A 24,417-nucleotide genomic window follows, 5' to 3' on the forward strand; every position below is an offset into this window, starting at 1 on the left:
ATGGAGAGTGTTCCATTGGAAAAGTAATAGGAGAAAAATGTTTTCAAAGCACTGAAGGTATGGAGAGGGAAAAGAGAGAATGATTGGAAAATCAATAGCAAGATTTGGATGGCTCAGTGGTTAGCACTGCTGCTCCAGGTTCAATTCCAGCCTCAGGTGACTGTCTGCATTGACTTTGCATGTTCTGCCCTTGTCTGCGTGAGTTTCCTCTGGACGCTCCAGTTTCCTTCCACAGTCGGAAGATGAGCAAGTTAAGTGGATTGGCCATGCTAAATTACCCCACGGTGTGCAGGCTAGGTGGGTTAGCAATGAGAAATGCAGGGTTATAGGGTGGATCTGGATGTGATCCTTTTTGGAAGGCTAGTGTGGACTTGATGGACCGAATGGCCTGCTTCCATGCTGTAGGGATTCTATGATAAGAACAAGAACATTTCAAGTAAGAGTTGGCCAAATACCGATGGTGGGAAATTACTCTTGTGAGTGCCTGTTTTGTGATCCATCCCTCTTTCTGCCAATAACTATTGTGGATGGAGGGTAACCCCTCTCTCTCTCTCTCTCCCAAAAACTGTAGCTGGAGGGGAACAAATATAATTAGGGACTTGAACCATATTGTCAGGAGTAGGAGTATTGCTTTGATAGCTCTATCTCATTTGTGAATAGTGCGTTGAGTATTTTCCCTGTTCCTTAGCCTTTACTGAGCTACACATGCCAGAAAGCTGAACATTCTGAGTTTGAGTGTCGAATATTTTGCAACCGCTGTGGTTTGTACAGATGTAGTCAGGTTGGCCTTGAGCTTCTAGGAAGATGGAGGCCAGGGATCACTGTCTTGGATCTTCACAAGGCGTCGGGGGGTCCATGTGTACCTTCCTCAGGGTTGAAGTCACGCTATCGAAGGTTAAACACACAGGTCTCAAAGTGATTCCACAAAGTCAAATGGCGACATTTTTGAGTCTCTGGTCGGTGGAAGGCATTCATTGTCCTCAATTGACTGGACCTCCCAGCACCTCTGTGAGTGCACAGAGGGGCCACGTGTGACAGGTCAGGCAACCAGGGTTTGTTGGCGCCAACTTACATCATATTGCAGAGTTCAAAGTTCAACATACCGCATCTGGCTACTTCTGCCATGCCTGCAACAGTAGTAGGCGTGTCAGCTTTCAGGGCATTCAAATGGTCATTGGATAAACATAATGGAATAGTGTAGGTTAGATGGGCTTCAGATTGGTTGCACAGGTCGGCGCAACATCGAGGGCCGAAGGGTCTGTACTGCGTTGTAATGTTCTATGTGCTATGTTGTACCAGTGGACAGTTCTCTGCTATGGAGCACACAACCTGCAATTGTTAAAGACTCAAGCACTGGTCCTGACATTGCCCAGCTGATGTTGCCCTCATCTTCATGGGTATCTTCTTCAGATTGGTGTGAATACAGGGTTCACTTCAAAATGCCAGGTCAGAGTGGGCCCAAAGTCCCACTGAGGATGCATTTGAACTTCACGTTATCCAGGATTTATCCGGATCTGAAGACATCCCTCCAAGGTGTTGCCATCCTCATGCAAAGGCACACTCGAGGCTGCTAAACATAACCATTTAAGCTGTCGGAAGAGCTCAGCTATGGAGGCAAACGTATCCAACCACAGTGGCAGTTGTCTCAGACTGAAGAGTGTACATGCCGGTATTAAACCTGGGGGAGCTTATGCTATCACTAAAATGGACCTTGATTGTCCCCAGCTCCACATCGTCCCTCATGAGTGTAATTCGTCTGACATGGGGATCCTTGCAAGCTTCAAAATCAGAGCCGTTCATCCACTGTCCACGTGGGTCACACCAGCCTTGGATTTCTTCTGGAACTCTGAGAGCTAACAGGTGGCTCGGAGCTGCACCATAGTCTGGCAGCTGTGAGATATCAGCGTGCGGTTTATGGCAGTGCTAAATGTGTGCTCACTCGTGAGATTGTGGGGAAATGAATGCTGAGAGGGGCTGTTGACAGGTAACAGCTCTGAGAATGGTAGTTCAAAGCCTTTCATGGCAACATTTGGAATTCAAATTCAAATAAATTAATCTGAAATATTAGCTACTTTCAGTGATGGCGGCTGTTGTAAATATTATGAATGAGAAGGAAACCTAAACCTGTTCAAACCCACAACAATGTAGTTGACTCTTAATGGCCTTATTAAATGGCCTAGCAAAGGCAATTAGGGATGGGTAACAAATAGAGCCCTTGTCAGTGATGTCTGCTTTTCACGAATCCCCAGATATCAGTTACTTTTGTGAGATCATTGAACTCCTTGTGGCCCTTGTATCCAGATCCTCAGAGGTCAGCTCTCAGTGTTGACCCCAAGCTTCCTGCTCCCACTGCTTTCCAAATATGTCTCAGGAGGAACTTCGGTCCCCTCCTCACCCCACTCAACAAGACATCTCCCCTCCTGACACCCAAGCCTCCTATGCAGCATGCAGAACCTTTAGAGCACACATTGTCCTGGGCCATACCTTTGATCACTGTTCCCAGGTCAGATTGGCATTATGCTTTGCTGACATTAGCCTTCTGCACGGCTGCCAACATTGGTATGATGCGCTGGTAAAACACTGACATTCTACACTGCTGCCAACACTAGCATCCTGCACTGATGCCAACACTAGCATCCTGCATTGCTGCCAACACTAGCATCCTGCATTGCTGCCAACACTAGCATCCTGCACTGATGCCAACACTAGCATCCTGCACTGCTGCCAACACTAGTATCCTGCATTGCTGCCAACACTAGCATCCTGCACTGCTGCCAACACTAGCATCCTGCACTGATGCCAACACTAGCATCCTGCACAGCTGCTAACACTAGCATCCTGCATTGCTGCCAACACTTGCATTCTGCATTGCTGCCAACACTAGCATCCTGCACTGATGCCAACACTAGCATCCTGCACAGCTGCTAACACTAGCATCCTGCACTGCTGCCAACACTTGCATTCTGCATTGCTGCCAACACTAGTATCCCTGCACTGCTGCCAACACTAGCATCCTGCACTGCTGCCAACACTAGCATCCTGCATTGCTGCCAACATTAACATTCTGCATTGCTGCCAACACTAGCATCCTGCACTGCTGCCAACACTAGCATCCTGCGTTGCTGCCAACACTAACATCCTGCGTTGCTGCCAACACTAGCATTCTACATTGATGCCAACACAAGCATCCTGCACTGATGCCAACACTAGCATCCTGCACTGCTGCCAACACCAGCATTCTGCATTGCTGCCAACACTACCATCCTGCTCTGCTGCCAACACTAGCATTCTGCATTGCGGCCAACACTAGCATCCTGCATTGCTGCCAACACTACCATCCTGCTCTGCTGCCAACACTAGCATCCTGCATTGCTGCCAACACTACCATCCTGCTCTGCTGCCAACACTACCATCCTGCTCTGCTGCCAACACTAGCATTCTGCATTGCTGCCAACACTAGCATCCTGTATTGCTGCCAACACTACCATCCTGCTCTGCTGCCAACACTAGCATCCTGCATTGCTGCCAACACTACCATCCTGCTCTGCTGCCAACACTAGCATCCTGCATTGCTGCCAACACTACCATCCTGCTCTGCTGCCAACACTACCATCCTGCTCTGCTGCCAACACTAGCATTCTGCATTGCTGCCAACATTAGCATCCTGCACTGCTGCCAACACTAGCATCCTGCATTGCTGCCAACACTAGCATTCTGCATTGCTGCCAACAGTAGCATCCTGCACTGCTGCCAACACTATCATTCTGCATTGCTGCCAACACAAGCATTCTGCATTGCTGCCAACACTAGCATACTGCATTGCTGCCAATAGTAGCATCCTGCACTGATGCCAACACTAGCATCCTGCACTGCTGCCAACACTAGCATTCTGCATTGCTGCCAACACTAGCATCCTGCACTGCTGCCAACACTAGCATCCTGCACTGCTGCCAGCATTAGCATTCTGCATTGCTGCCAATATTGACACCCTGCATTGCTGCCAGTACTTGCAATAGCTGCAATGCACCTCTCCTTCAAGTGGTGCAGGCTAACCTCGGGCTGATACATCCAGCCAACCAATGGCAGATGCTTGCTGCATGTCTGCTCCTTGAACCTGATGAAGGAGCATCGCTCCGAAAGCTGGTGCTTCCAATTAAACCTGTTGGACTATAACCTGGTGTTGTGTGATTTTTAACTTTGCAATATATCGATTGTGTACAAACCAAACTCTCGTCAATAACCTCATGTTTGTTTTTGGGGCTATCCAACTGAGCCCCCAGAGTATCATAGCCTTGAAGCAGAAACACACTCTTATCTAAAGGAGAATAGGACAAAGCTTTGAAATGAGAGGGTTGGATTTGGATAGGACAGGATGGGATTCACTCTAGACATTCCCACTTGTCGAATCAATGTTCACATCAGCTCAGACACAGTGGCCAGACTGGCTTCCCCTCGTGTTGTAATTTTGATAAATATGGAAAGGGGAATGAAAACCATGGTTTTGCGAAGAAATAGTCTGTGCTATTAATATTTTCTTTTCTTCAACAGCTGCAAACATGCCCATGACACAGTATCTCGCAGAAGCAGACATCAAATCAGCCCTTGATGCTTTCCAGAGTAAGTGAAACACATTACCAGATCTTTCTCTCTCAAGTCATCTATCTATCCTTCTTCTTTTCTGATATCTGTATTTCTTTACTTTATCCTGTCTTTCCCCCCCCTTCCTTTCTTCCATCTCTTCCTCTACTCTTTATTTCCCCTCTTTCCTTCTTTCCCCTCACACTTGCTCATCCTTTCTTTCCCTCTTTCCTTCTTTCTTTCTCATCTTTTCTTTCTCTCTTGATGTTTTCACTCTTCCACTCTCACTTTTTCTTCCTTGTTTTTTCCTCTCTCTTTCTTTATCTAACTTTCTTTCCTCGTTCCTTCGCTCTTTCTTGCCTCCATTCCTCTCTCTTTCTTCCTATGCCCTCTTTCATTTTTCTTTCGTTCTTTCTCTTTCGTTCTTTCTCTCTTTAACGCTTTCTGTCTGGCTCTTCCTCCATTAAACTGGAGTTTAGCTTTGAAGATGCACTCTTTCACTGCTGCACCATCACTGCGCTGGGGGTATCACAGTAAGTTAGGATGGCTTGGTGGTTAGCATTGCTACCTCACGGCACCCAGGACCCCAGTTTGATCCCATCCTCGGAGGGTTTGTGCCACTCCCCGTGTCTGAAGGGCGTTCCTCCCACAGTCCAATGATGTGCAGGGGAGGTGGATTGGCCGTGAGAAACTAAGAGGTGTGGGTCTGGATGAGATGCTTTTTCAGACAGTCAGTGTGGGCTCAATGGGCCGAACGGCCTACTTCTCCACTTGTAGGGGATTCTGTGAAGTGGTCAGTCAGTGTCATTTTTCTTTGATGCCTTTTCCCCCAAAATATGGTTCTTGAGCATGTGAATTCTTGGGAAAATTTACCTGCTGCACTAGCACTGAACATAACCGTGGTACACTGTAGTGTGTAGCTCGTGAATGAGGTGGCTTGAACCATGGTTAGTTACAGGGTCTGGGAGCAACTAAAGTTTCTAAAGAGCCAGTGTAGCGGCAGATTATCCTTTTCCTTCAAACGTTGTAAGATCCAGTGACCATCAAAAGCTCTGAGCCTCTAGTTAAACCAGCATTGTCCAAAGGAATTAGAATTAGATTTATTGTCTTGTCTACTCAAGTTACAAAACAAATCAGGAGTGTGGTGAAAAATGTACAATATTGCCAACTCGTGGCACTATCTTAGGTACAAAGTACCTGGGTACAAAAAAATAGAGAAAATAAAGAAAAACAAGTTAAAGAAAATGGTCAGAATAAGCAGCCAATGGTGACTTCAATTGGTAGAAGTCACATGACACCAGGTTACAGTCCAACAGGTTTATTTGAAATCACAAGCTTTTGGAGCGCTGCTCCTTCATCAGGTGAGGACGAAAGACCAGCGTTCCGAAAGCTTGTGATTTCAAATAAACCTGCCGGACTATAATCTGGTATCATGTGAGTTCTGAATTGGGCCACCCCAGCACCTCTACATCATGGCTTCCATCAGTGAGATAGGGGAGAATGTGCAAATTTCACGCAGACAGTCGCCTGAGGCTGGAATTGAACCCAGGTCCTAGTGCTGTGAGGCAGCACTGCTAACCATTGAGCCACCGTGCTGCCCATCTTGACTTCCACCAGGGTCCTGCAATAATCCATTGAATTGGGGACCCAGCGCCAGTCTCTCGAGTGATCAATCCATCGCCACATCTGAGGTAAAGGAGTAACAATCCGTAACCGTTAAAAGTAAATGATAGCCCTGCTCTATGTAGCTTTGTGGTAAAGAGAAACACCATGAAAGGAAATGAAAGCATGTCAAAATATTTCAATTGCTACACCACACCTGAATCCTGGGTAATTGTTGGGTAATCATGAATAGTTGCGACAGCTAAATGTATTTGACGGAGCTGCTGTGAGAGTGCGCTGCACCATTGCTCCCCCTTCAGTCCTGCGTCTCAATCCTAACTCATCTCTGAGAGACAGATACAAGATTCACATTGCCCTTGGCAATGTATTTTGCACCATATCATAGAATCCCTACAGCGTGGAGGAAAGGCCATTTGGACAATCGAGTCCACACTGACCCTCTGAAGAGTATCACAGCTAGACCTAACCCTCTACCTATAACCCTGAACCTAACCTACACACATCTCTGGACACCATGGGACAATTTAGCGTGGCCAATTCCACCCTAACCTGCACACCTTTGTGACTGGGGGAGGAAATGGGAAAACTCACACAGACACGGGGAGAATGCACAAACCCAACACAGACAGTCACCCAAGGCTGGAACTGAACCCGGGTCCCTGTGGCGCTGTGAGGCAGTAGTGCTAACCACTGAGCCACTGTACTGCCCTTATGCCAAACATGAGGATAGCCATAGGCACCAAAAGTCCCTGTGATAACGCTGATCAAATGCACCAGAACCGGCAGTTACCTAGAGATCTGAAGATAAGTTGTATTGGTCTCGAAACATTAACTCTGTTTCTCTCTCCACAGATGTTGCATTTCTCTAGCACTCTCAGTTTCATGGCACCTGCAGTATTTTTCTTTTAGCTAACTGTTAATGTTTGCCAATGATGTAATATTTCTCAGTATTGCGCTGGAGTGGCAATATGGGGATGGACGCAGAATCCCAAAATTGCTGCAGCATTGCAACAGGAGGTGATTCAGCCATCGTCTCTGTACTGGCTGTCTGAAACAGCCATTCCCACAGTGCTGTTCACCCCTTTCCTTCACCTCGATAACGTTCAAGCCACAATTTTCTCTCTGGGGTGGGGTGGGGGAGGGGGGTGGTGTGGGTGCATTTCTTTCCAACTGATCCGTCCCAGAAGTTCTGCAAGGGTTCAGAAGGAAGATGCAGAATTTGATCCCTGTTCTGTACTGGGTTGGTTGACTTGTTACAATGACAGGGAACAAGTGAGGACTGCAGATGCTGGAGATCGGAGTCAAAAGGTGTGGTGCTGGAAAAGCACAGCCGAAACATTCCTGAGCTCGAAACGTCGATTCTCCTGCTCCACGGATGCTGCCTGACTTGCTGTGCTTTTCCAGCGCCACACTTTCTGACTCATTACAATGATAGTAAATGCAACTGAATACAGATGAACAACCAGGTAGAGTGCCTGTTCCTGATGAAAACTTAAGATCGTAAGAAACAGGAGCAACAAACCATTCAGCCCACTGAGCATGCTCTGCCATTCACAAACATCCTGATATGACTGTGACCTTAACTCCACTTTCTTGCCTCACCCCTGACTGCATCAAAACAAAACTCAATCTAAATTAACCTTGAGTACATTCAATGTCCCAGTTTCCATTACTCTTTGAGGAAGAGCGTTCCAAAGTCTAATGGTCCTCCAAAAGATGAAATTCCGCCAAATCTTCATCTTAAATAAGAGAGACCTTTACCTTTAATCAGAGTCTCTTAGTTTTCCTTAAGGTATTCCACATTTTAGGGTGAAGTAGAGAAAACGTTTAGTCTCTCGGGAAATCAAGGGGGGTGGAGGACACAGGAAAAGTGGACTTCAATCTACAGTTGTTCATGGTCATATTGAATGGAAGAGCAGGCCAGCTTTTATCATCCAAAATAGAAATTGCTGGAGAAACTCAGCAGATCTGGCAGCATCTGTGGAGGGAGAAAGCCGAGTTAACATTTCAGGTCAAGTGACCCTTCTTCAGAACTTCAAAATCCGTTCTGTAGCAGGGTCACTGGACCTGAAACATTAACTTTGCTTTCTATCTCCACAGATGCAGCCAGACCCATTAAGTTTCTCCAGCAATTTCTGTTTTTGTTACTGATTTCCAGCATCCACAGTATTTTGTTTTTATTTGACTATGATCTACTCCCGCTCCTAATTTCTTAAGTCTGCCCTTGGTGAATATTGGATGAGAAGAGAGTTGGGTCCATCCCCTCATCTCTCACACCATGGCCAATGACCCAAAATGGTATTGGTGGCTAACAGTAGAAGGGGAATGAAGGGAGAAAGGGAAAAGATAACTTCCTACGTCGCTATAACATCCTTAATTGCGAAACCAGAATGAAAAGATATTTGCCTCACAACTGTACCTCGTTATGTAACTTCTAGCTCCTGGAAGCTTTGATCACAAGAAGTTCTTCGCTATGGTGGGTCTGAAGAAAAAGAGTACTGAGGATGTGAAAAAAGTCTTTGAAATCCTTGACCAAGATAGCAGCGGCTTCATTGAAGAAGACGAACTCAAGTAAGATCCAATTGCCCAATTAAACTGAACTCTTACTTTCAGCAACCTTTTGACAGAGCGTTGCATTTATGGCATTAAAATATACCAGAATTCTTCAACTGGTCTGTGGGAGGTGGGCCCTTTACACTGAGTTGTCTAGTTAGGACGCCATCTTGCTAAATATATTAAATTGGCAAGAGTTATAAAGAAAGGCTGGTGAGACTTTCTTCATCTAAGCATAGAAGATTGAGAGGCGACTTTATAGAGGTTTATAAAATTGTGAGGGTTGTAGATAGGGTTAATGGTAGTTTTCCTTTCCTTAGGATGGGGGATTTCAAGACTAGACGGCACATTTTTAAGGTGAGAAGAAAAAGATTTAAACAAGACACGAGGGGCAACTATTTTTATACAGAGGGTGGACTGCGTGTAGAATGAACTTCTGGGGGAATAACGGGTTTTGAGAAGATTTGTAGCTCAGGTTGAGGTTTTGGATGTAGGGTTGCTCGCTGAGCTGAAAGGTTCATTTCCATACGTTTCGTCACCGTACTAGGTAACAACTTCAGTGGACCTCATGCGAAGCACTGCTGAAATTTCCTGCTTTCTATTTATATGATTGGGTTTCTTTGGGTTGGTGATGTCATTTCCTGTGGTGATGTTATTTCCTGTGGTGAAGTCACTTCCTGTTCCTATTCTGAGGGAATGGTGGATGTGGGTACAATTACATTTAAAAGAGAATTGAATGGATGCATGAATAGAAAAGGTTTGGGAGGATATGGGCCAGGAGCAGGCAGGTGGGATTAGTTTGGTTTGGGATTGTGTTCGGAAGGGGCTGGTTGGACCGAAGGGTTTGTTTCCGTGATGAATGACTCTGTGACATTAACATCGGCAATGCCTCAGTTTTAAGTTATTGACTTAGAGTCATGGAGTCATAGAGTTGTACAGCATGGAAACAGACCCTTCGGTCCAACCCGTCCATGCCGACCAGATATCCCAACCCAATCTAGTCCCACCTGCCAGCACCCGGTCCATATCCCTCCAAACCCTTCCTATTCATATACCCATTCAAATGCCTCTTAAATGTTGCAATTGTACTAACCTCCACCACTTCCTCTGGCAGCTCATTCCATACACGTACCACCCTGTGTGTGAAAAAGTTGCCCCTTAGGTCTCTTTTATATCCTTCCCCTCTCACCCTAAACCTATGACCTCTAGTTTTGGACTCCCCTACCCTGAGGAAAAGACCTTGTCTATTCACCCTATCCATGCCCCTCATGATTTTATAAACCTCTATAAGGTCACCCCTCAGCCTCCGATGCTCCAGGGAAAACAGCCCAGCCTATTTAGTCTCTCCCTATAGCTCAAATCCTCCAACCCTGGCAACATCCTTGTAAATCGTTTCTGAACCCTTTCAAGTTTCACAACATCTTTCCGACTTCCATTATGGGCCCATCCAGAAGGATAATCCAATAAAGCTAGTGAATGAGAGAAACTGGTTAGATGGCAAAATGGAGATCTGTTATGGCCAATACATTCATTTCCAAGAAATACTAGTTTCTTTGTTAACTTTGTTTCTCCTCTTGTACAAACTGGCAAATGGAACTGGTTCAGTTTAGGAAATCTGGTCAGCGTGTACAAGTTGGGCTGAAGTGTCTGTTTCTGTACTGTGTGACCCTATCTGACTCTATACTTTATGGGTGGCACGGTGGCTCGGTGGTTAGTACTGCTGCCTCACAGCACCAGGGTCCCAGGTTCAATTCCAGCCTCGGGCAACTATCTGTGTGGAGTTTGCACATTCTCTCCGGGTCTGCGTGGGTTTCCTCCGGGTGCTCCGGTTTCCTCCCACAGTCCAAAGACGTGCAGGTTAGGTGAATTGGCCATGTTAATTTGCTCATAGTGTTAGGTGCATTAGTCAGAGGGGAATGGGTCTGGGTAGGTTACTCTTTGGAGGGTCAGTGTGGACTTGTTGGGCCGAAGGGCTTGTTTGCACACTGTAGGGAATCTAATCTATACATATGAATGTCCAGAGCAGACAAAATATGCTTTGCAAAAAAATACAGTTAAGAAGTCCCATATTATATTTGTACCAGAATCCATCACCCCCAAACCCATATAACACAGTATAAGCATAAGAACAGAAATAGGCCATTCCCAGTGAGATTATGGCTCATCTGTAACCTAACTCCATTGGCCCATAACCCTGACTACGTTTGCTTAACAAAATAAAAATCTATCTCAGATTTAAAATTAACATCAGATCAACATGCACTGCCATTTGTGGAAGGGAGTTCCAATCATCTATCACCATTATAGCAGGCAGGGGAGATGCTAGGGGTGTTTGTCAGGGGTAGTATTCTTGCTTTCAGGTGGCTCAGTGGCTCAGTGGCTAGCACTGCTGCCTCACAGTGCCAGGGACCCAGGTTCAATCCCTTCCTCGGGTGACTGCCTGGGTGGGATTTGCACATTCTCCTTTCTCTGCTTGGGTTTCCCCCCACAGCCCAAAGATATGCAGGTTAGATGGATTGGCCATGCTAAATTACCCATAGTGTTCAGGGATGTGTAGGCTAGGGGGGTTAGATATGGGAAATGTAGGGTTATAGGGTAGAGTGCAGTGGGTTTTGGCTGGGATGCTGTGTGGAGGGTCAGTGTAGATTGAGTAGTCTGCTTCCATACTGTAGGAATTCTATGATTTGTGTGTTGAAGTGCTTTCTAATCTGAATAGCCCTAATTCTCAAAGTATGTCCCCTAGTTCAAGAATCCTCAAATAATGGAAATTTATATTTACCCTGTCTTCTCCTGACAACATCTTGAAGACAGTGACCAGATCATCCCTTAATTTTCTAAAACCTTTTTTGCATTTCACTCCTCATTAACGCAACCCCTTACATCCAGGTATCATTCTGGCAAACTTGTGCGTTCTCCCTCCAAGCCAAAGCATCCTTCTGATTTTTTTTGGGGATTTGATTTATTGTTGTCATAACATTAAAGGGTTTCTGAATGGGCACATGAATAGGAAGGGTTTAGAGGGATACGGGTCAAGTGCTGGCAAATGGGACTAGATTAATTTAGGATATCTGGTCGGCATGGACGAGTTGGACCGAAGGGTCTGTTTCCGTGCTGTACAGCTCTATTGTTCTATGACTCTATGTACCTGAGTACAGTGAACAGTTTGGTGTGCAGTACAGGCAGATCATAGCAACAAGGACACACAGATCACAGGGTGCTTAGTTGGAATGAGGCCTACAATGTTACAGCTGCACAGGAGATGCACAAAGCAAGATCAATGTTATTTGAATTTATCAGGTCCATTCAGCAGTCTAATAACAGCAGGGAAAAAGCTGTTCTTGAACCTGTTGGTACATGTGTTTAAGCTTCTGTATCTACTGCCTGACTGAAGAAGTTGGAAGAGTGTGTTCTGAAGGTATGGTGCCCAGCTCACAGTGCTCCAAGTGGGGTCTTACCAGGGTTTTGTATAATTGCAGCATAATAAGGGGACTGAACCCCTTATAGTTCAGTCATCTAGACGTAAAGGCCAGCATTCCACTGGCTTCCTTGATTATTTTCTGCAACTTACCATGACATTTTAAAGATCTACGCACCTGAACCCACAAGTACTTTTAAACATCCTCACAGGAGGGGGCAGAAATAGAGGCTAGTGAAGGTAGATTGAGCAATGGAGGTGTGAAGGGGGATGGGTCGAAATTGCAAGGAGTAGTCAGTGTCAGGGGGTTGGTTGAGTTTATGCTTAGAAGAAGAAAGAATCCCTACAGTGTGGAAACAGGCCATTCAGCCCAACGAGTCCACACTGACCCTCTGAAGAGCAACCCACCCAAACCCATTCTCCTGCCCTAGATTTACACTGACTCATGCACCTAACTTGCACCTCCCTGGACACTATGGGCAATTTAGTATGACCAGGTCACCTAACCTGCACATCTTTGAATTGTGGGAGGAAACCCACAAAGACACAAGGAGAATGTGCAAGCTCCACGCAGATGGTCGCCCGAGGCTGGGATCAAACCCAGGTCCCTGGCACTATGAGGCAGCAGTGCTAACCATGCCACCCCAATCTCTGGCTTGATAGCAGCAGCAGCAGCAGTGGATTTGCCTGATGTTCTGGCTGCAGTAGATTTACATCTCCTTGCACTAGTGTAAAATCACAGCATAAGGCATGATCCGTGACCCTTGCATCATCAGGGGCGCTGTCTGAAGAAGAAATGATTTTCAAGGAAGAATAAAAATCGAAGCCCTAGAAGTTGAGGAAGCAGTGGCTGTTAATTGTCATTTGTTCGTTTGTATCTTGCCCTTTTCACAGACTTGTGCTAAAGAGCTTTCATGCGAATGGAAGAGAACTCTCCGACAGTGAAACCAAAGCTTTGCTTGCAGCCGGAGATGAGGATCATGATGGTAAAATAGGAGCAGAAGGTATGTAGTTGATTCCGACGATTAGATCTGAGACTATAGTATGGTGACATCTATTTACTTGCATGTGAAATGATCTGACTGTACTATATAGTTCACAAGAAGCTAGTGCTATAGAAATTTTCTAATCAACCCATTCATTGATGTATTCTAGAGCAGGTGGGACTTGAACCTGTACCTCACAGGCCAGAAGTAGGGACATTACCACAAGAACCCAAATTGCTATCTGTTATAACCGATTGAGGGGCATTATTTTTATATCAGTTTGCTCAGTTGTGTCATGACTCCCCTAGTGTACGTCAGATTTGAAGGTGGCCCTCCTGGCTCAGAGGTAAGGACACTACCCACTTTGCCACAAGTGTCGGAATTGAACCAGTGAACCTAAGGATGTGGGTTTTGTGACATACTGCAGTGCTCCCACAGTCCCAGCTGAGTGATCGTTGGAGGGTCATAGAGCACCGCTTGGTGCCTTCCGTAAGACCATAAGACACAGGAGCAGAAATTAGGCCATTCAGCCCATCGAGTCTGCTTCGCCATTCAAACATGGCTGATAGGTTTCCCAACCCCATTCTCCAGCATTCACCCCATAACCCTTGATCCTCTTGACAATCAAAAATGGCATTCATTCTCTATAGCAATGCCTTGGCCAACCTAGCGTGAACTTGCTCAGTTTGAATGGAACCACAGGTTTGGCAGTTAACTACTGCAGGAATGTCTCTTGTCAACCAGAATCCAGTTGCCAACAATGCAGCATGGCCTTTTCACACGGCGTTGTAAATTGCTGTTCCCTTTGAGATCTGCTTTTCTTGTGTTTCACTCATGTTGACCACAAGGCAAAAAACGCTTTGGCCACATCTCAATCTTTAGATTAGATTCCCTACAGTGTGGAAACAGGCTCTTCGGCCCAACAAGTCCACACTGGCCCTTCGAAGAATAACCCATCCTGACCCATTCCCCTAACTAATGCACTATAGACAATTTAGCATGGCCAATTCACCTGCCCTGTACACCTTTGGATCATGGGAGGAAACTCACACAGACACGGGGAGAACGTACAAACTCCACGCAAACAGTCACCCGAGACGGGAATCGAAGCCGGGTCACTGATATTGTAAGGCAGCAGTGCTAACCACTGAGCCACCGTGCCACTCTCTTCTCAGCAGTGCTCGAACACAGGTTTCACCTTAAGCAACTATGGGCATTCTTTGTTGTCCATCCACTCACTGTTGCCCTCCCCACTCTGATGAAACCGTGTCCTCAAGTTACCAGTATCACATGATCTCCACTTACTATCCATCCCACTCCTTCGTCCACACTCTCGTCATTGGTGCCTGACATGTCAATCAATGTGCTGCCCCACCTTTGTACAGCCAGTTGGATGAGGAATCGATTCTGTCCTCTGAATGGATGACTCTTGACAGTCAGTGTCATGAGTGTGGTGCTGGAAAAGCACAGCAGGTCAGGCAGCATCTGAGGAGCAGGAGAGTCGGCGTTTCGGGCAAAAGCCCTTCATCAGGAAAGGTCCTTTACAGTCAATGTCCAGTTAACTCTTGTGTCCAATCATCTAATAAAAAAAAGTGCTCATGGAATTTTTTAAGAAGGTGGAGGAACAAATTACTGCAGTTGCTGGAATCTGTACTGAAAACAACGAATGCTGGAGATCACAGAGGGTCAGGCAGCATCCATGGAGAGAGAGCAAGCTAATGTTTTGACTCAAAGCCTTAGCCTGCTCTCTCTCCATGGGTGCTGCCTGACCTGTTGTGATTTACAACATTTTTTGTCCAGTAAAAAGTGCTATCAGACTCCTTGAAGATTTTGAAGACCATTCTGGAAGGTTGGCAACACTAGAACTGCAGCCAAACACTCATGTTCTTGATTTAAATGGGGTGGCCTAGTGAAAGATGCAGGATATTGCATCAGCTTCACTAACAATTCAGGTCCATTTTTTAAAGCTTGAATTCACCAAAGATCCTCAGACCAGTTTCTTCCAAACCCATGACCACTTCCATCTAGAAGGACAAAGGCAACAGGTACATGTGAAAACCACCACCTTCAAGTTTCCCTCCAAGCCACTCACCATCCTGACTTGGAAGTATGTCACTGTTCCTTCACTGTAGTTGGATCAAAATCCTGGAATTCCATGCCAAAGTGCATTGTGGGTCAACCCACTTCAGGTGAACTGCAGTGGTTCAAGATGGCAGCTCACCCCCACCTTCTCAAGGGGGCAATAGGGATGGGCAATAAATGCTGGCTCAGCCAATGACAACAACATCCCACAAAAGAAAAAAAAGGAAGACTTTTAAATACCGTGTTAGCTTGCATCTTCCTGTCTCCACGTGTTAGTCCATGTAGTATGTACCACAGATAGTTACACTTTTGTTGAGCCAGATACATAGATGTTTATTTAGAACACTGTTTAGAAGGTTGTGATGTACATTTGGTTTGATTTATTGTCGTCACGTGTACCTAAGTGCAGTGAAAAGCTTTGTTTGCAAGATACATACACACAGAGTGAGGGTTTGCTTTTGACAATTCCAATGAGCTTGACAGTTAATATAGGAGATAGGAGTTGGAGTTGGCTATTAAGTCCCTTGAGTCTATTCCGCCAATCTTCTATCTCTACTTTAGCTATTCTAAAGAGCACATTACCTCCTTGGAAAGGGCACTTAACATTCCCTAAAGGTCCCTCAACCTCTCAAAAGGTGTCCCAGGACCATATCAAAAAAACAAAAGACACCTTACCTCTCTAAAGATGTGCTCTGGCTGGTCAAAGAAAATACACAAAGTTTTTCACCCTGCTCTTACCAGGTCTGCGGTCAACACTTCTGGAAGGAAATCTGCCATCCTTACCTGATTTGACCTACGTGTGACACACAACAATCTGGCTGACTCATTAGGGATGAATAATAAATGCTGGCCTAACCAGTGATGCTTTCGTGTCAATGATGTGGAGGTACGGGTGTTGGACTGGGGTGGACAAAGTCAGAAGTCACATGACACCAGGTTGATTTCTAACAGGTTTATTTGAAATCGCAAGCGTTTGGAGCACTGGTCCTTCTTCAGGTGACTTGACGGAGGAACAGCACGCCAAAAGCTCATGATTTCAAATAAACCTGTTGGGATATAACCTGGTGTTGTGTGACGTCTTGCTTTCATGTCTGGAATAAATAAAAGTAACAAGGAAAATTGCTCAAAGTGTGAAACAGCCAACTGCAGTCGCTACCTCTGCTGATTCATTTTAAACGTTTTAATTTGATGTCTTAATTCCTTAATTTTTCCTCTTTTTCTTTCCCCCTTCTCTCCCCTCGCAGAATTTGCGAAGCTGGTGGCTCAAGCATAAAAGAACTGAACCAAATCATTGCTCCTTTACCAACTCCTCCCCTCCCCTCACCATTTGAATTCACAACGATCCCAATACCCCACCCTGGCCCCAGAGAAAACCTTCATTAATTAATGTCCACCCAGAATTCCTTCTATTTATTTGTACATTTTATACTCGTGTTTGTGCCGGAAGATGCTGTCAAACAAATAAATGTCAAAAGAATAATTTGGTCCGACAAATAATGGCCTCTGTGTGTTCTGTCTTTAATGGTTGGTTCAAGATAAACTTGCTCCAAGTGTTGCTAGATTGGTGGTCTAGCTTTTGCCTACAAGGGTCCCTCATCACCAGGTATGAACCTCAAACTCCTGATCTAGTCAAAGCTGCTGGCTCATTAGCGATTTGGTTTATTTGAAATCACAAGCTTTTGGCATGCTGTTCCTTCAACAGGTCACCTGACAAAGGAGCAGCGCTCCGAAAGCTTGTGATTTCAAATAAACCGGCTGGACCGTAACCTGGTGGTTTAACCTGAGAATAACCGTGCTTCAAGAAAAGGGGGTAAGAGATTGAGAAGGAGAATCCTTCATGAGCATCTTGACCAGTGTCGGAATTAAACCCACACTGTCAACCTTACTCGCAAACCAGCTGTTCAGCCAACTGAGCTGTTGCATTTGGTCACCTGACCCAGCAGGTGAATGCACACTTTCCTTACATTGTGTATAGCAGCACAGGTTTCATACCTTTCATATAATTTATTTGAAAATTTGTTCAACACTCAAGTTTATCATCCATCAAAAAGGAAATCTCAGGTCTTCTTCTTAAACTACTGGGTGTTTTTACTCTCAATGCCGCTTGTGGTTTTCTATAAAGGCAGTTCCCAATATTCAAACATCTGACTTATGAATGTTCCGGCTTACAAATGAGATCGCACACAGGTGTCTATTAATTTTAATGGGCCAAAGTGAGTACTGCAGATGCTGGAGATTAGAGTCAAGATTAGAGTGGTGCTGGAAAAGCACAGCAGGTCAGGCAGCATCCGAGAAGCAGGAAAATCAACGTTTCAGGCAAAAGCCCTTCATCAGGATGCTGTCTGACCTGCTGTGCTTTTCCAGCACCACTCTAATCTTGACTATTAATTTTAATGATCCATCGGACTGATGAATGGCTACTCCATATTGTACTGTATTGGGTTCTGACATGTGTACAAGTTAATATATGCATGTACACAGGAACAGAACTCATTTATAACACGGATACTGACTGCATATGTAAGTCTGTCTAGCATGTACCACAGATAAGTGAATGCTTGTTGAGCCAGATATCTAGAAGTTTTGTTTATAACACTGTGTAGAAGGTTGCGATATCACAGACTCACATGCATGGTCTGGGTTCTATGCTTATTGAGTTGCTGTACATCAGACGCACATGTGGCTGAGTTGACTGCATCACACACAGAGAGTGACTGAAGAAGAGGTGGGTACTTTTACTGGATGTCACATATTGCAATGTCATGTAACCCTGTGAAACGCACAGGCCTCCCTAGTCTAGAATTAAGCCATAATAAAACAATGCTTGTGTTACCCCAGGGAGGATGGGAACTTTAGAATAGTGACCCAGGGACAATGCCAAATTGATTATTGTCTCAGGATGAGGGTCAGTTATTAAGGACCGGGATGAGGAGAAACCTTTTCACTCAGAAGATTGCAATTCCTAGGAATTCCTTACCGAGTGGGATAATAACACTCATTGTCATGTAGCTTCAAGAGCAGGGCCAAGACATATTGGGGCACAAAGGGAAATGAGGGTTGTAGGGATATTGCATGAAGGAGGAATTATGGTAGAAGATCCACCAGGATTTTTTTCAATGGCGCAACAATAATGACACAAATGAATGACACAGGTTTCTATCACCTACGGCATTCCTCATCAGGATGGGGTGGGATGTCAAGAAGAATTTGAAGGTGCCAAAACATTGCTGTCTTTGTGCATCCATATGTCAAAGGTCACAGACATATTGTGAGGTCAGTCTTGGTCGGTTGCTGTGACACATTCTGTGGATTGGACTTTTCCAACTGTGGTCTCTGCGGGGCAGACAGTAAGGGGTCCTTGTGGGGGGAGGCATCCCCATAGGGCACACAGTGAGGGAGGGTCCCTGTGGGGGACAGTGAGGAGTCCCTTTGAGGAGTGTCCCTGTGGGACACAGTGAGGGGTCCCTGTGGGGGAGAGACAGTGAAAGGGGGTCCATGTTGGGGGGGAGACAGTGAGAGGGGGTCCCTGTGGGGACACAGTGAGGAGGGGGGTCCCTGTGGGGGGAAACAGTGAGGGGGGGATCGCTGTGGGGGAACACAGTGAAGGGGGTGTCCCTATGGGGGGGGGAACACAGTGAGGACGGGGTCCCTATGGGGGACACAGTGAGGGGGGTATCCCTGTGGCAGACACAGTGAGGGGATGGCCCTGTGGGGGGACACAGTGAGGGGGGATCCCTGTGGGGGGACTTGTAGGGGGACACAGTGAGAGGGGGGGTCCCTGTGGGGGACACAGTGGGGGGGGGTCCCTGTGAGGGACACAATGAGGAGGGTATCCCTGTGGCAGACACAGTGAGGGGGGGTCCCTGTGGGGAACACATTGGGGGGGTTCTCACTGTGGGGGACACAGTGAGGGTGGGGTCCTGTAGGGGGACACAGTGAGGGGGGGTCCTGTAGGGGAACACAGTGAGTGGGGGATCCCTTTCAGGGACACAGTGAGAGGGGGGGTCCCTGTGGGGACATAGTGAGGGTGGGGTCCTGTAGGGGGACACAGTAAGGGGGGGTCCCTGTAGGCGACACAGTGAGGGGGGGACCCTGTGGGGGGACACAGTGAGGGCGTGGCCTGTGGGGACACAGTGAGGGGGGGGACACAGTGAGAGGGGTGGGTCCCTGTGGGGACACAGTGAGGGGGGTTCCCTGTGGGGGACACAGTGAGGGGGGGTCCCTGTGGGGACACAGTGGGAGGGTCCCTGTGGGGGACACAGTGGGGGGGGTCCCTGTGGGGGACACAGTGGGGGGGGGGGTCCCTGTTGCAGACACAGTGAGGTGGGTGTCCCTGTGGGGACACAGTAAGGGTGGGGGTCCCTGTGAGGGACACAATGAGGGGTGTCCCTGTGGCGGATGCAGTGAGGTGGGTGTCCCTGTGGGGACACAGTGAGGGTGGGGGTCCCTGTGAGGGACACAATGAGGGGGTGTCCCTGTGGGGGACACAGTGAGATGGGTGTCCCTGTGGGGACACAGTGAGGGGGGGTGGTCCCTGTGGGGGACACAATGAGGGGGTGTCCCTGTGGGGGACACTGTGAGGGTTGGGGTCCCTGTGGGAGGACACAGTGAGGGGGGTTCCCTGTGGGGGGACACAGTGAGGGTGGGCCTTGAAGGGGGAAACAGTCTGGGGGGGTCCCTGTGGGGGACACAGTGAGGGGGTGTCCCTGTGGGGGACCTAGTGAGGGGGGATCCCTGTGGGGACACAGTGGGGGGGGGGGGGGGGTGCTGTGCGGGGACACAGTGAGGGTGGGTTCCTGTGGGGGACACAGTGAGGGGGGTCCCTGTGGGGGTACACAGTGAGGGGGGGGTCCCTGTGGGAGGACACAGTGAGTGGGTCCCTGCGGGGGACAAGTGATGGGGATCCCTGTGAGGAGGACCCCTGTGGTACAGTGAGGGGGGTCCCTGTGGGGGTACACAGTGAGAGGGAGGTCCCTGTGGGGGACACAGTGAGGGTGCCCTGTTGGGGACAAGTGATGGGGGTCCCTGCGAGGAGGACCCCTGTGGGACACAGTGAGGAGGTCTGGAGGGGCACACAGTGAATGATATCCCTGTTGGAGGACAGTGGGGAAAGATCCCTGTGGGACACTGGGTGAGGGGGGAGGGGATTCTGTGGGAGGGACAGTGAGGGTGGGGTTCTCTGTCAGAGGTCTGGTGGGGCACAAATTACAGTAGACCCAGTTGATCATTTGGTCGGGATGCTCCAATTGGCTGATTGAGGATCTAGTAGCACCCTCCTTTCACAGCTGCTGGGACCACTCAGATAATAATCTGATCACCCCCCACCTCGGAATTGATGAATGAGTGAATGAGGGTTTTATTGGGTGAGAGAGACGTAGGTGAGTGAGTGAGTGAATGAATGAATCAGTGAGGGAAATATGGGTGGGTGAGTGAGTGAGTGAGTGAGTGAGTGAGTGAGTAAGTGGAGCTGGGCAAGTTCTGGGATAGGGGGTGGTGGGTGGGTGAGTTGGACAGGACTGACACATCCACCCTTGCCCTAAGTGTAATGGAGTCAGTGCAGTCAGTCAGTCGGATGTGTATAACACCAGTAACAGAGAATTCCGACAGTGTGTGTAAGTCTGAGCCTTGTAAATAATGAGCGTTATAAATAAACATCAAGATATCTAACTCTATCTATGGCATATGCTATGTGGGCTAATATAGTAAACAGAAATGGTATCAAACTTCAGAATATCTATTATCATAATTGCTTTGACATTTTTGAGATCTCGCTGTGTGCAAATCGCCTACAACATTCCCTACGTTCATTAAGGCAGTAATTACACCTCAACATTATTTCAGTGCTTTGACAAGTCTGATGGAAGTGATCCTGCCGAGAAACCATAGCGACATTAAAACAACTTGTGTTTTCTTTCCCAAATCATTCGGTATAATCTTGTCTGTTGCCATGACAAATACCAGGGAGAGTTGGCAGTCAAAGATCACACGGTCAGGAAAGAACTTGCTTGTTCTCCAGTTGGCATGAGAAGAAGGGATGCCACACAGTTTGCCTTGCTGGACAAACAACAGCAGCATTGAGAGGCACGGAGGGGGAAGGCAAGGTGCCAATGTTATGAATCATCCAGGAAAATGTCCAAACACACTTGGCAGCATCCATCATGAGCTGTTGAGAAGGTACAAAGCCTTTGTTCAGATTTTAAAATCACACAACACCAGGTTATAGTCCAACAGGTTTATTTGGAAGCACTAGCTTTCAGAGCGCTGCTCCTTCATCAGGTGGCTATAGAACCTGATGAAGGAGCGTCGCTCCGAAAGCTGGTGCTTCCAAATAAACCTGTTGGACTATAACCTGGTGTTGTGTGATTTTTAACTATGTCCACCCCAGGCCAACACCGGCTCCTCCCCATCTTTGTTCAGATCATGCAGGAGGACTCTGAGCTGATCTGGTGGTGCACCTTCAGAAGAATGCATGGCCTGAGAGAAGGTACAGCAGGGATTCACCGAAACAACACCTTCCTCAGTCTTCCATGTTGGACAGCCAATACCAATGGTGTGGGTTCAATTCCCACACCAGGAGAAAGTGGGGTCTGCAGGTGCTGGAGATCAGAGTCGAGAGTGTGTTCCTGGGAAAGCGCAGCAGATCAGGCAGTATCCGAGGAGCAGGAGAATCGCATTTCGGGCATAATTCCTGGTGAAGGGACATTGACAGGATGCAGGGATGGGCTGAGAGGTGGCAGATGGAGTTCAACCTGGATAAATGCGAGGTGATGCATTTTGGAAGGTCGAATTTGAAAGCTGAGTACAGGATTAAGGATAGGACTCTTGGCAGTGTGGAGGAACAGAGAGATCTTGGGGTGCAGGTACATAGATCCCTTAAAATGGCCAACCAAGTGGACAGGGTTGTTAAGAAAGCATATGGTGTTTTGGTTTTCGTTAACAGAGGGATTGAGTTTAAGAGTCATGAGATCTTGTTGCAGCTCTATAAAACTTTGGTTAGACCGCACTTGGAATACTACGTCCAGTTCTGGTCGCCCTATTATAGGAATGATGTGGATGCTTTGGAGAGGGTTCAGAGGAGGTTTACCAGGATGCTGCCTGGACTGGAGGGCTTATCTTATGAAGAGAGTTTGACTGAGCTCGGACTTTTTTCATTGGAGAAAAGGAGGAGGAGAGGGGACCTAATTGAGGTATACAAGATAGTGAGAGGCATAGATAGAGTCGATAGCCAGAGACTATTTCCCAGGGCAGAAATGGCTAACATGAGGGGTCATGGTTTTAAGCTGGTTGGAGGAAAGTATAGAGGGGATGTCAGAGGCGGGTTCTTTACACAGAGAGTTTTGAGAGCATGGAGCGCGCTGCCAGCAGCAGTTGTGGAGGCAGGGTCATTGGGGACATTTAAGAGACTGTTGGACATGCATATAGTCACAGAAATTTGAGGGTGCATACATGAGGATCAATGGTCGGCACAACATCGTGGGCTGAAGGGCCTGTTCTGTGCTGTACTGTTCTATGTTCTATGTTCTATGTCCGAAATGTCAATTCTCCTACTCCTCGGATGCTGCCTGGCCTGCTGTGCTTTTCCAGCAACACACTCTCGACTCAATTCCCACACCAGCTGAGGTTACCATGAAAGAACCTCCTTCTCAGTCACTCACCTCATCTGAGTCATGGTGACCCTTAAGTTATCCAACACCTCTCTCTCTAATAATGAAGATCTGGATCCCAAATGGGACCACTTGGCTTCAGATTTTTCCGGAAACTTCTTACATATTTTTGCTAATGGATCTTCCGTCTTATCTATGCGATTACCCATCTTTAAACAAGCTTCCTTATCTCACAGAACAATTTAAGTGCCAATTTAAATAATGCCAATCCAACTGAATCGGAGTTTCTCAGCTCTGATAGTTTCCTGACCCACTCTCTCTTTATTTTCGGATCCGTTTCTCATGTTTGCCCTTAGATGTCTCTCTCCCCCTTTTTTAGTGTATATAATCTCTTTCTCTCACTTCTTTTGTGGAGTTCTCAACTCCATAAAGGTCCTCAACTTTTTATCTCTCTCTCTCCGTCTCTCCCTCACTCTTCCCCCTTGCCAAGACCAATCCTTACCGGGCTGAACGAGGACAATAGACAGTGAGGGGTCAGTTCAGCCACTGCTTGAATGAGAGGAAAACCAAACGATTCTAAAATACTCACGTCTGCCTGGCCAAATTCCTCAACACTCAATAGTGAAGGACTTAAGGCTCTTACACTGCTGTCCACAATCCATCTGTGCCGAACCATGAGTCACGGTACCATATGAGACAGCAGCCCTACAGTCTGGTAAGACTGAGGCAATTTTACCTTTGGTTTAGTCTTTCATGTGATGAGGATGTTAGCTTAGGCCCTGAGATTTCTAGTCCCACTGGTAACACTACCATGCCACCAATACCCTCTTACATTGTGAAGGAAGATTACACAAAGTCAGATTGTATTTCCCAGAATTTAGACAGTCTAGGAAGTGGCTTGACCCAAGTTTTTTTTTCCAAGATATTAAGGTGATTGATGGGGCAGAAGTTGGGAAACTATTTCTGTTGGTTGGTCAGTCTCAGACGAGAGGGCACAGACTAAAAATGTCAGCCAAATTTCTCCAGAGTAAAATGAGGAAACACCTCAAACATAGAAGTGGAAATCTCTGATCTCAGACCCAATCAAATTTGTTTTTGTTCTTCCATGAGTGTGGGTGTCAAAGGGCTTTTGTGACCCATACCTAATTACCCTTGAGCTTAGTAACATTCCAGAAGGCAAATGTTGTGGCTGAGTCTGGAGGCACGTGTCGGTCAGACTGGGTAAGCACAGCAGATTTTCTTTCTTCAAAGGGCATTAGTGAAAGAGGTGGGTTTTAATCATTGATGGTTGTCATTGTCATGACTTGAATGAGCTGAGAGTGTGATGCTGGAAAATCACAGCAGGTCAGGCAGCATACGAGGAGCAGGAAAATCGACGTTTCGATCAGCTAGGTGGAGTTCCCGGATTGGGGCTGTTAACCTGGACCAATCAGGGAACCCTGGCTGACAGATATAAACAGTAGCATCAGAGATTCTGCTCAGGCAGGAAGCCAACTCTAAGGGAGCTGGATCAGTGGCAAGGGGAGAGAGAGAGAAAGCTGGATCATGCACTGTGCACGCGAAAGTAAAGGGTAAC

General features: G+C 46.9%; 1 protein-coding gene across 1 annotated transcript in view; it reads left to right on the forward strand.

Annotated features, from left to right (window-relative positions):
• LOC122542240 (parvalbumin alpha-like) overlaps positions 1–16,734 on the forward strand; it is a 28,091-nt gene extending 11,357 nt beyond the window's left edge. The window contains exons 2-5 of the mRNA XM_043679770.2: positions 4,549–4,617; positions 8,640–8,772; positions 13,064–13,173; positions 16,482–16,734. Coding sequence (XP_043535705.1) covers positions 4,557–4,617; positions 8,640–8,772; positions 13,064–13,173; positions 16,482–16,510 — 333 coding nt within the window. The 5' untranslated portion in view covers positions 4,549–4,556 and the 3' untranslated portion in view covers positions 16,511–16,734. The remainder of the gene's footprint in view (positions 1–4,548; positions 4,618–8,639; positions 8,773–13,063; positions 13,174–16,481) is intronic.
• The last annotated feature ends 7,683 nt before the right edge of the window (positions 16,735–24,417 follow it).

Source organism: Chiloscyllium plagiosum, unplaced genomic scaffold (assembly GCF_037043375.1).
Source record: "Chiloscyllium plagiosum isolate Xiang-an unplaced genomic scaffold, Cpla_swu_hap1 HiC_scaffold_33, whole genome shotgun sequence".
In the NCBI taxonomy this organism is placed as follows: domain Eukaryota; kingdom Metazoa; phylum Chordata; class Chondrichthyes; order Orectolobiformes; family Hemiscylliidae; genus Chiloscyllium; species Chiloscyllium plagiosum.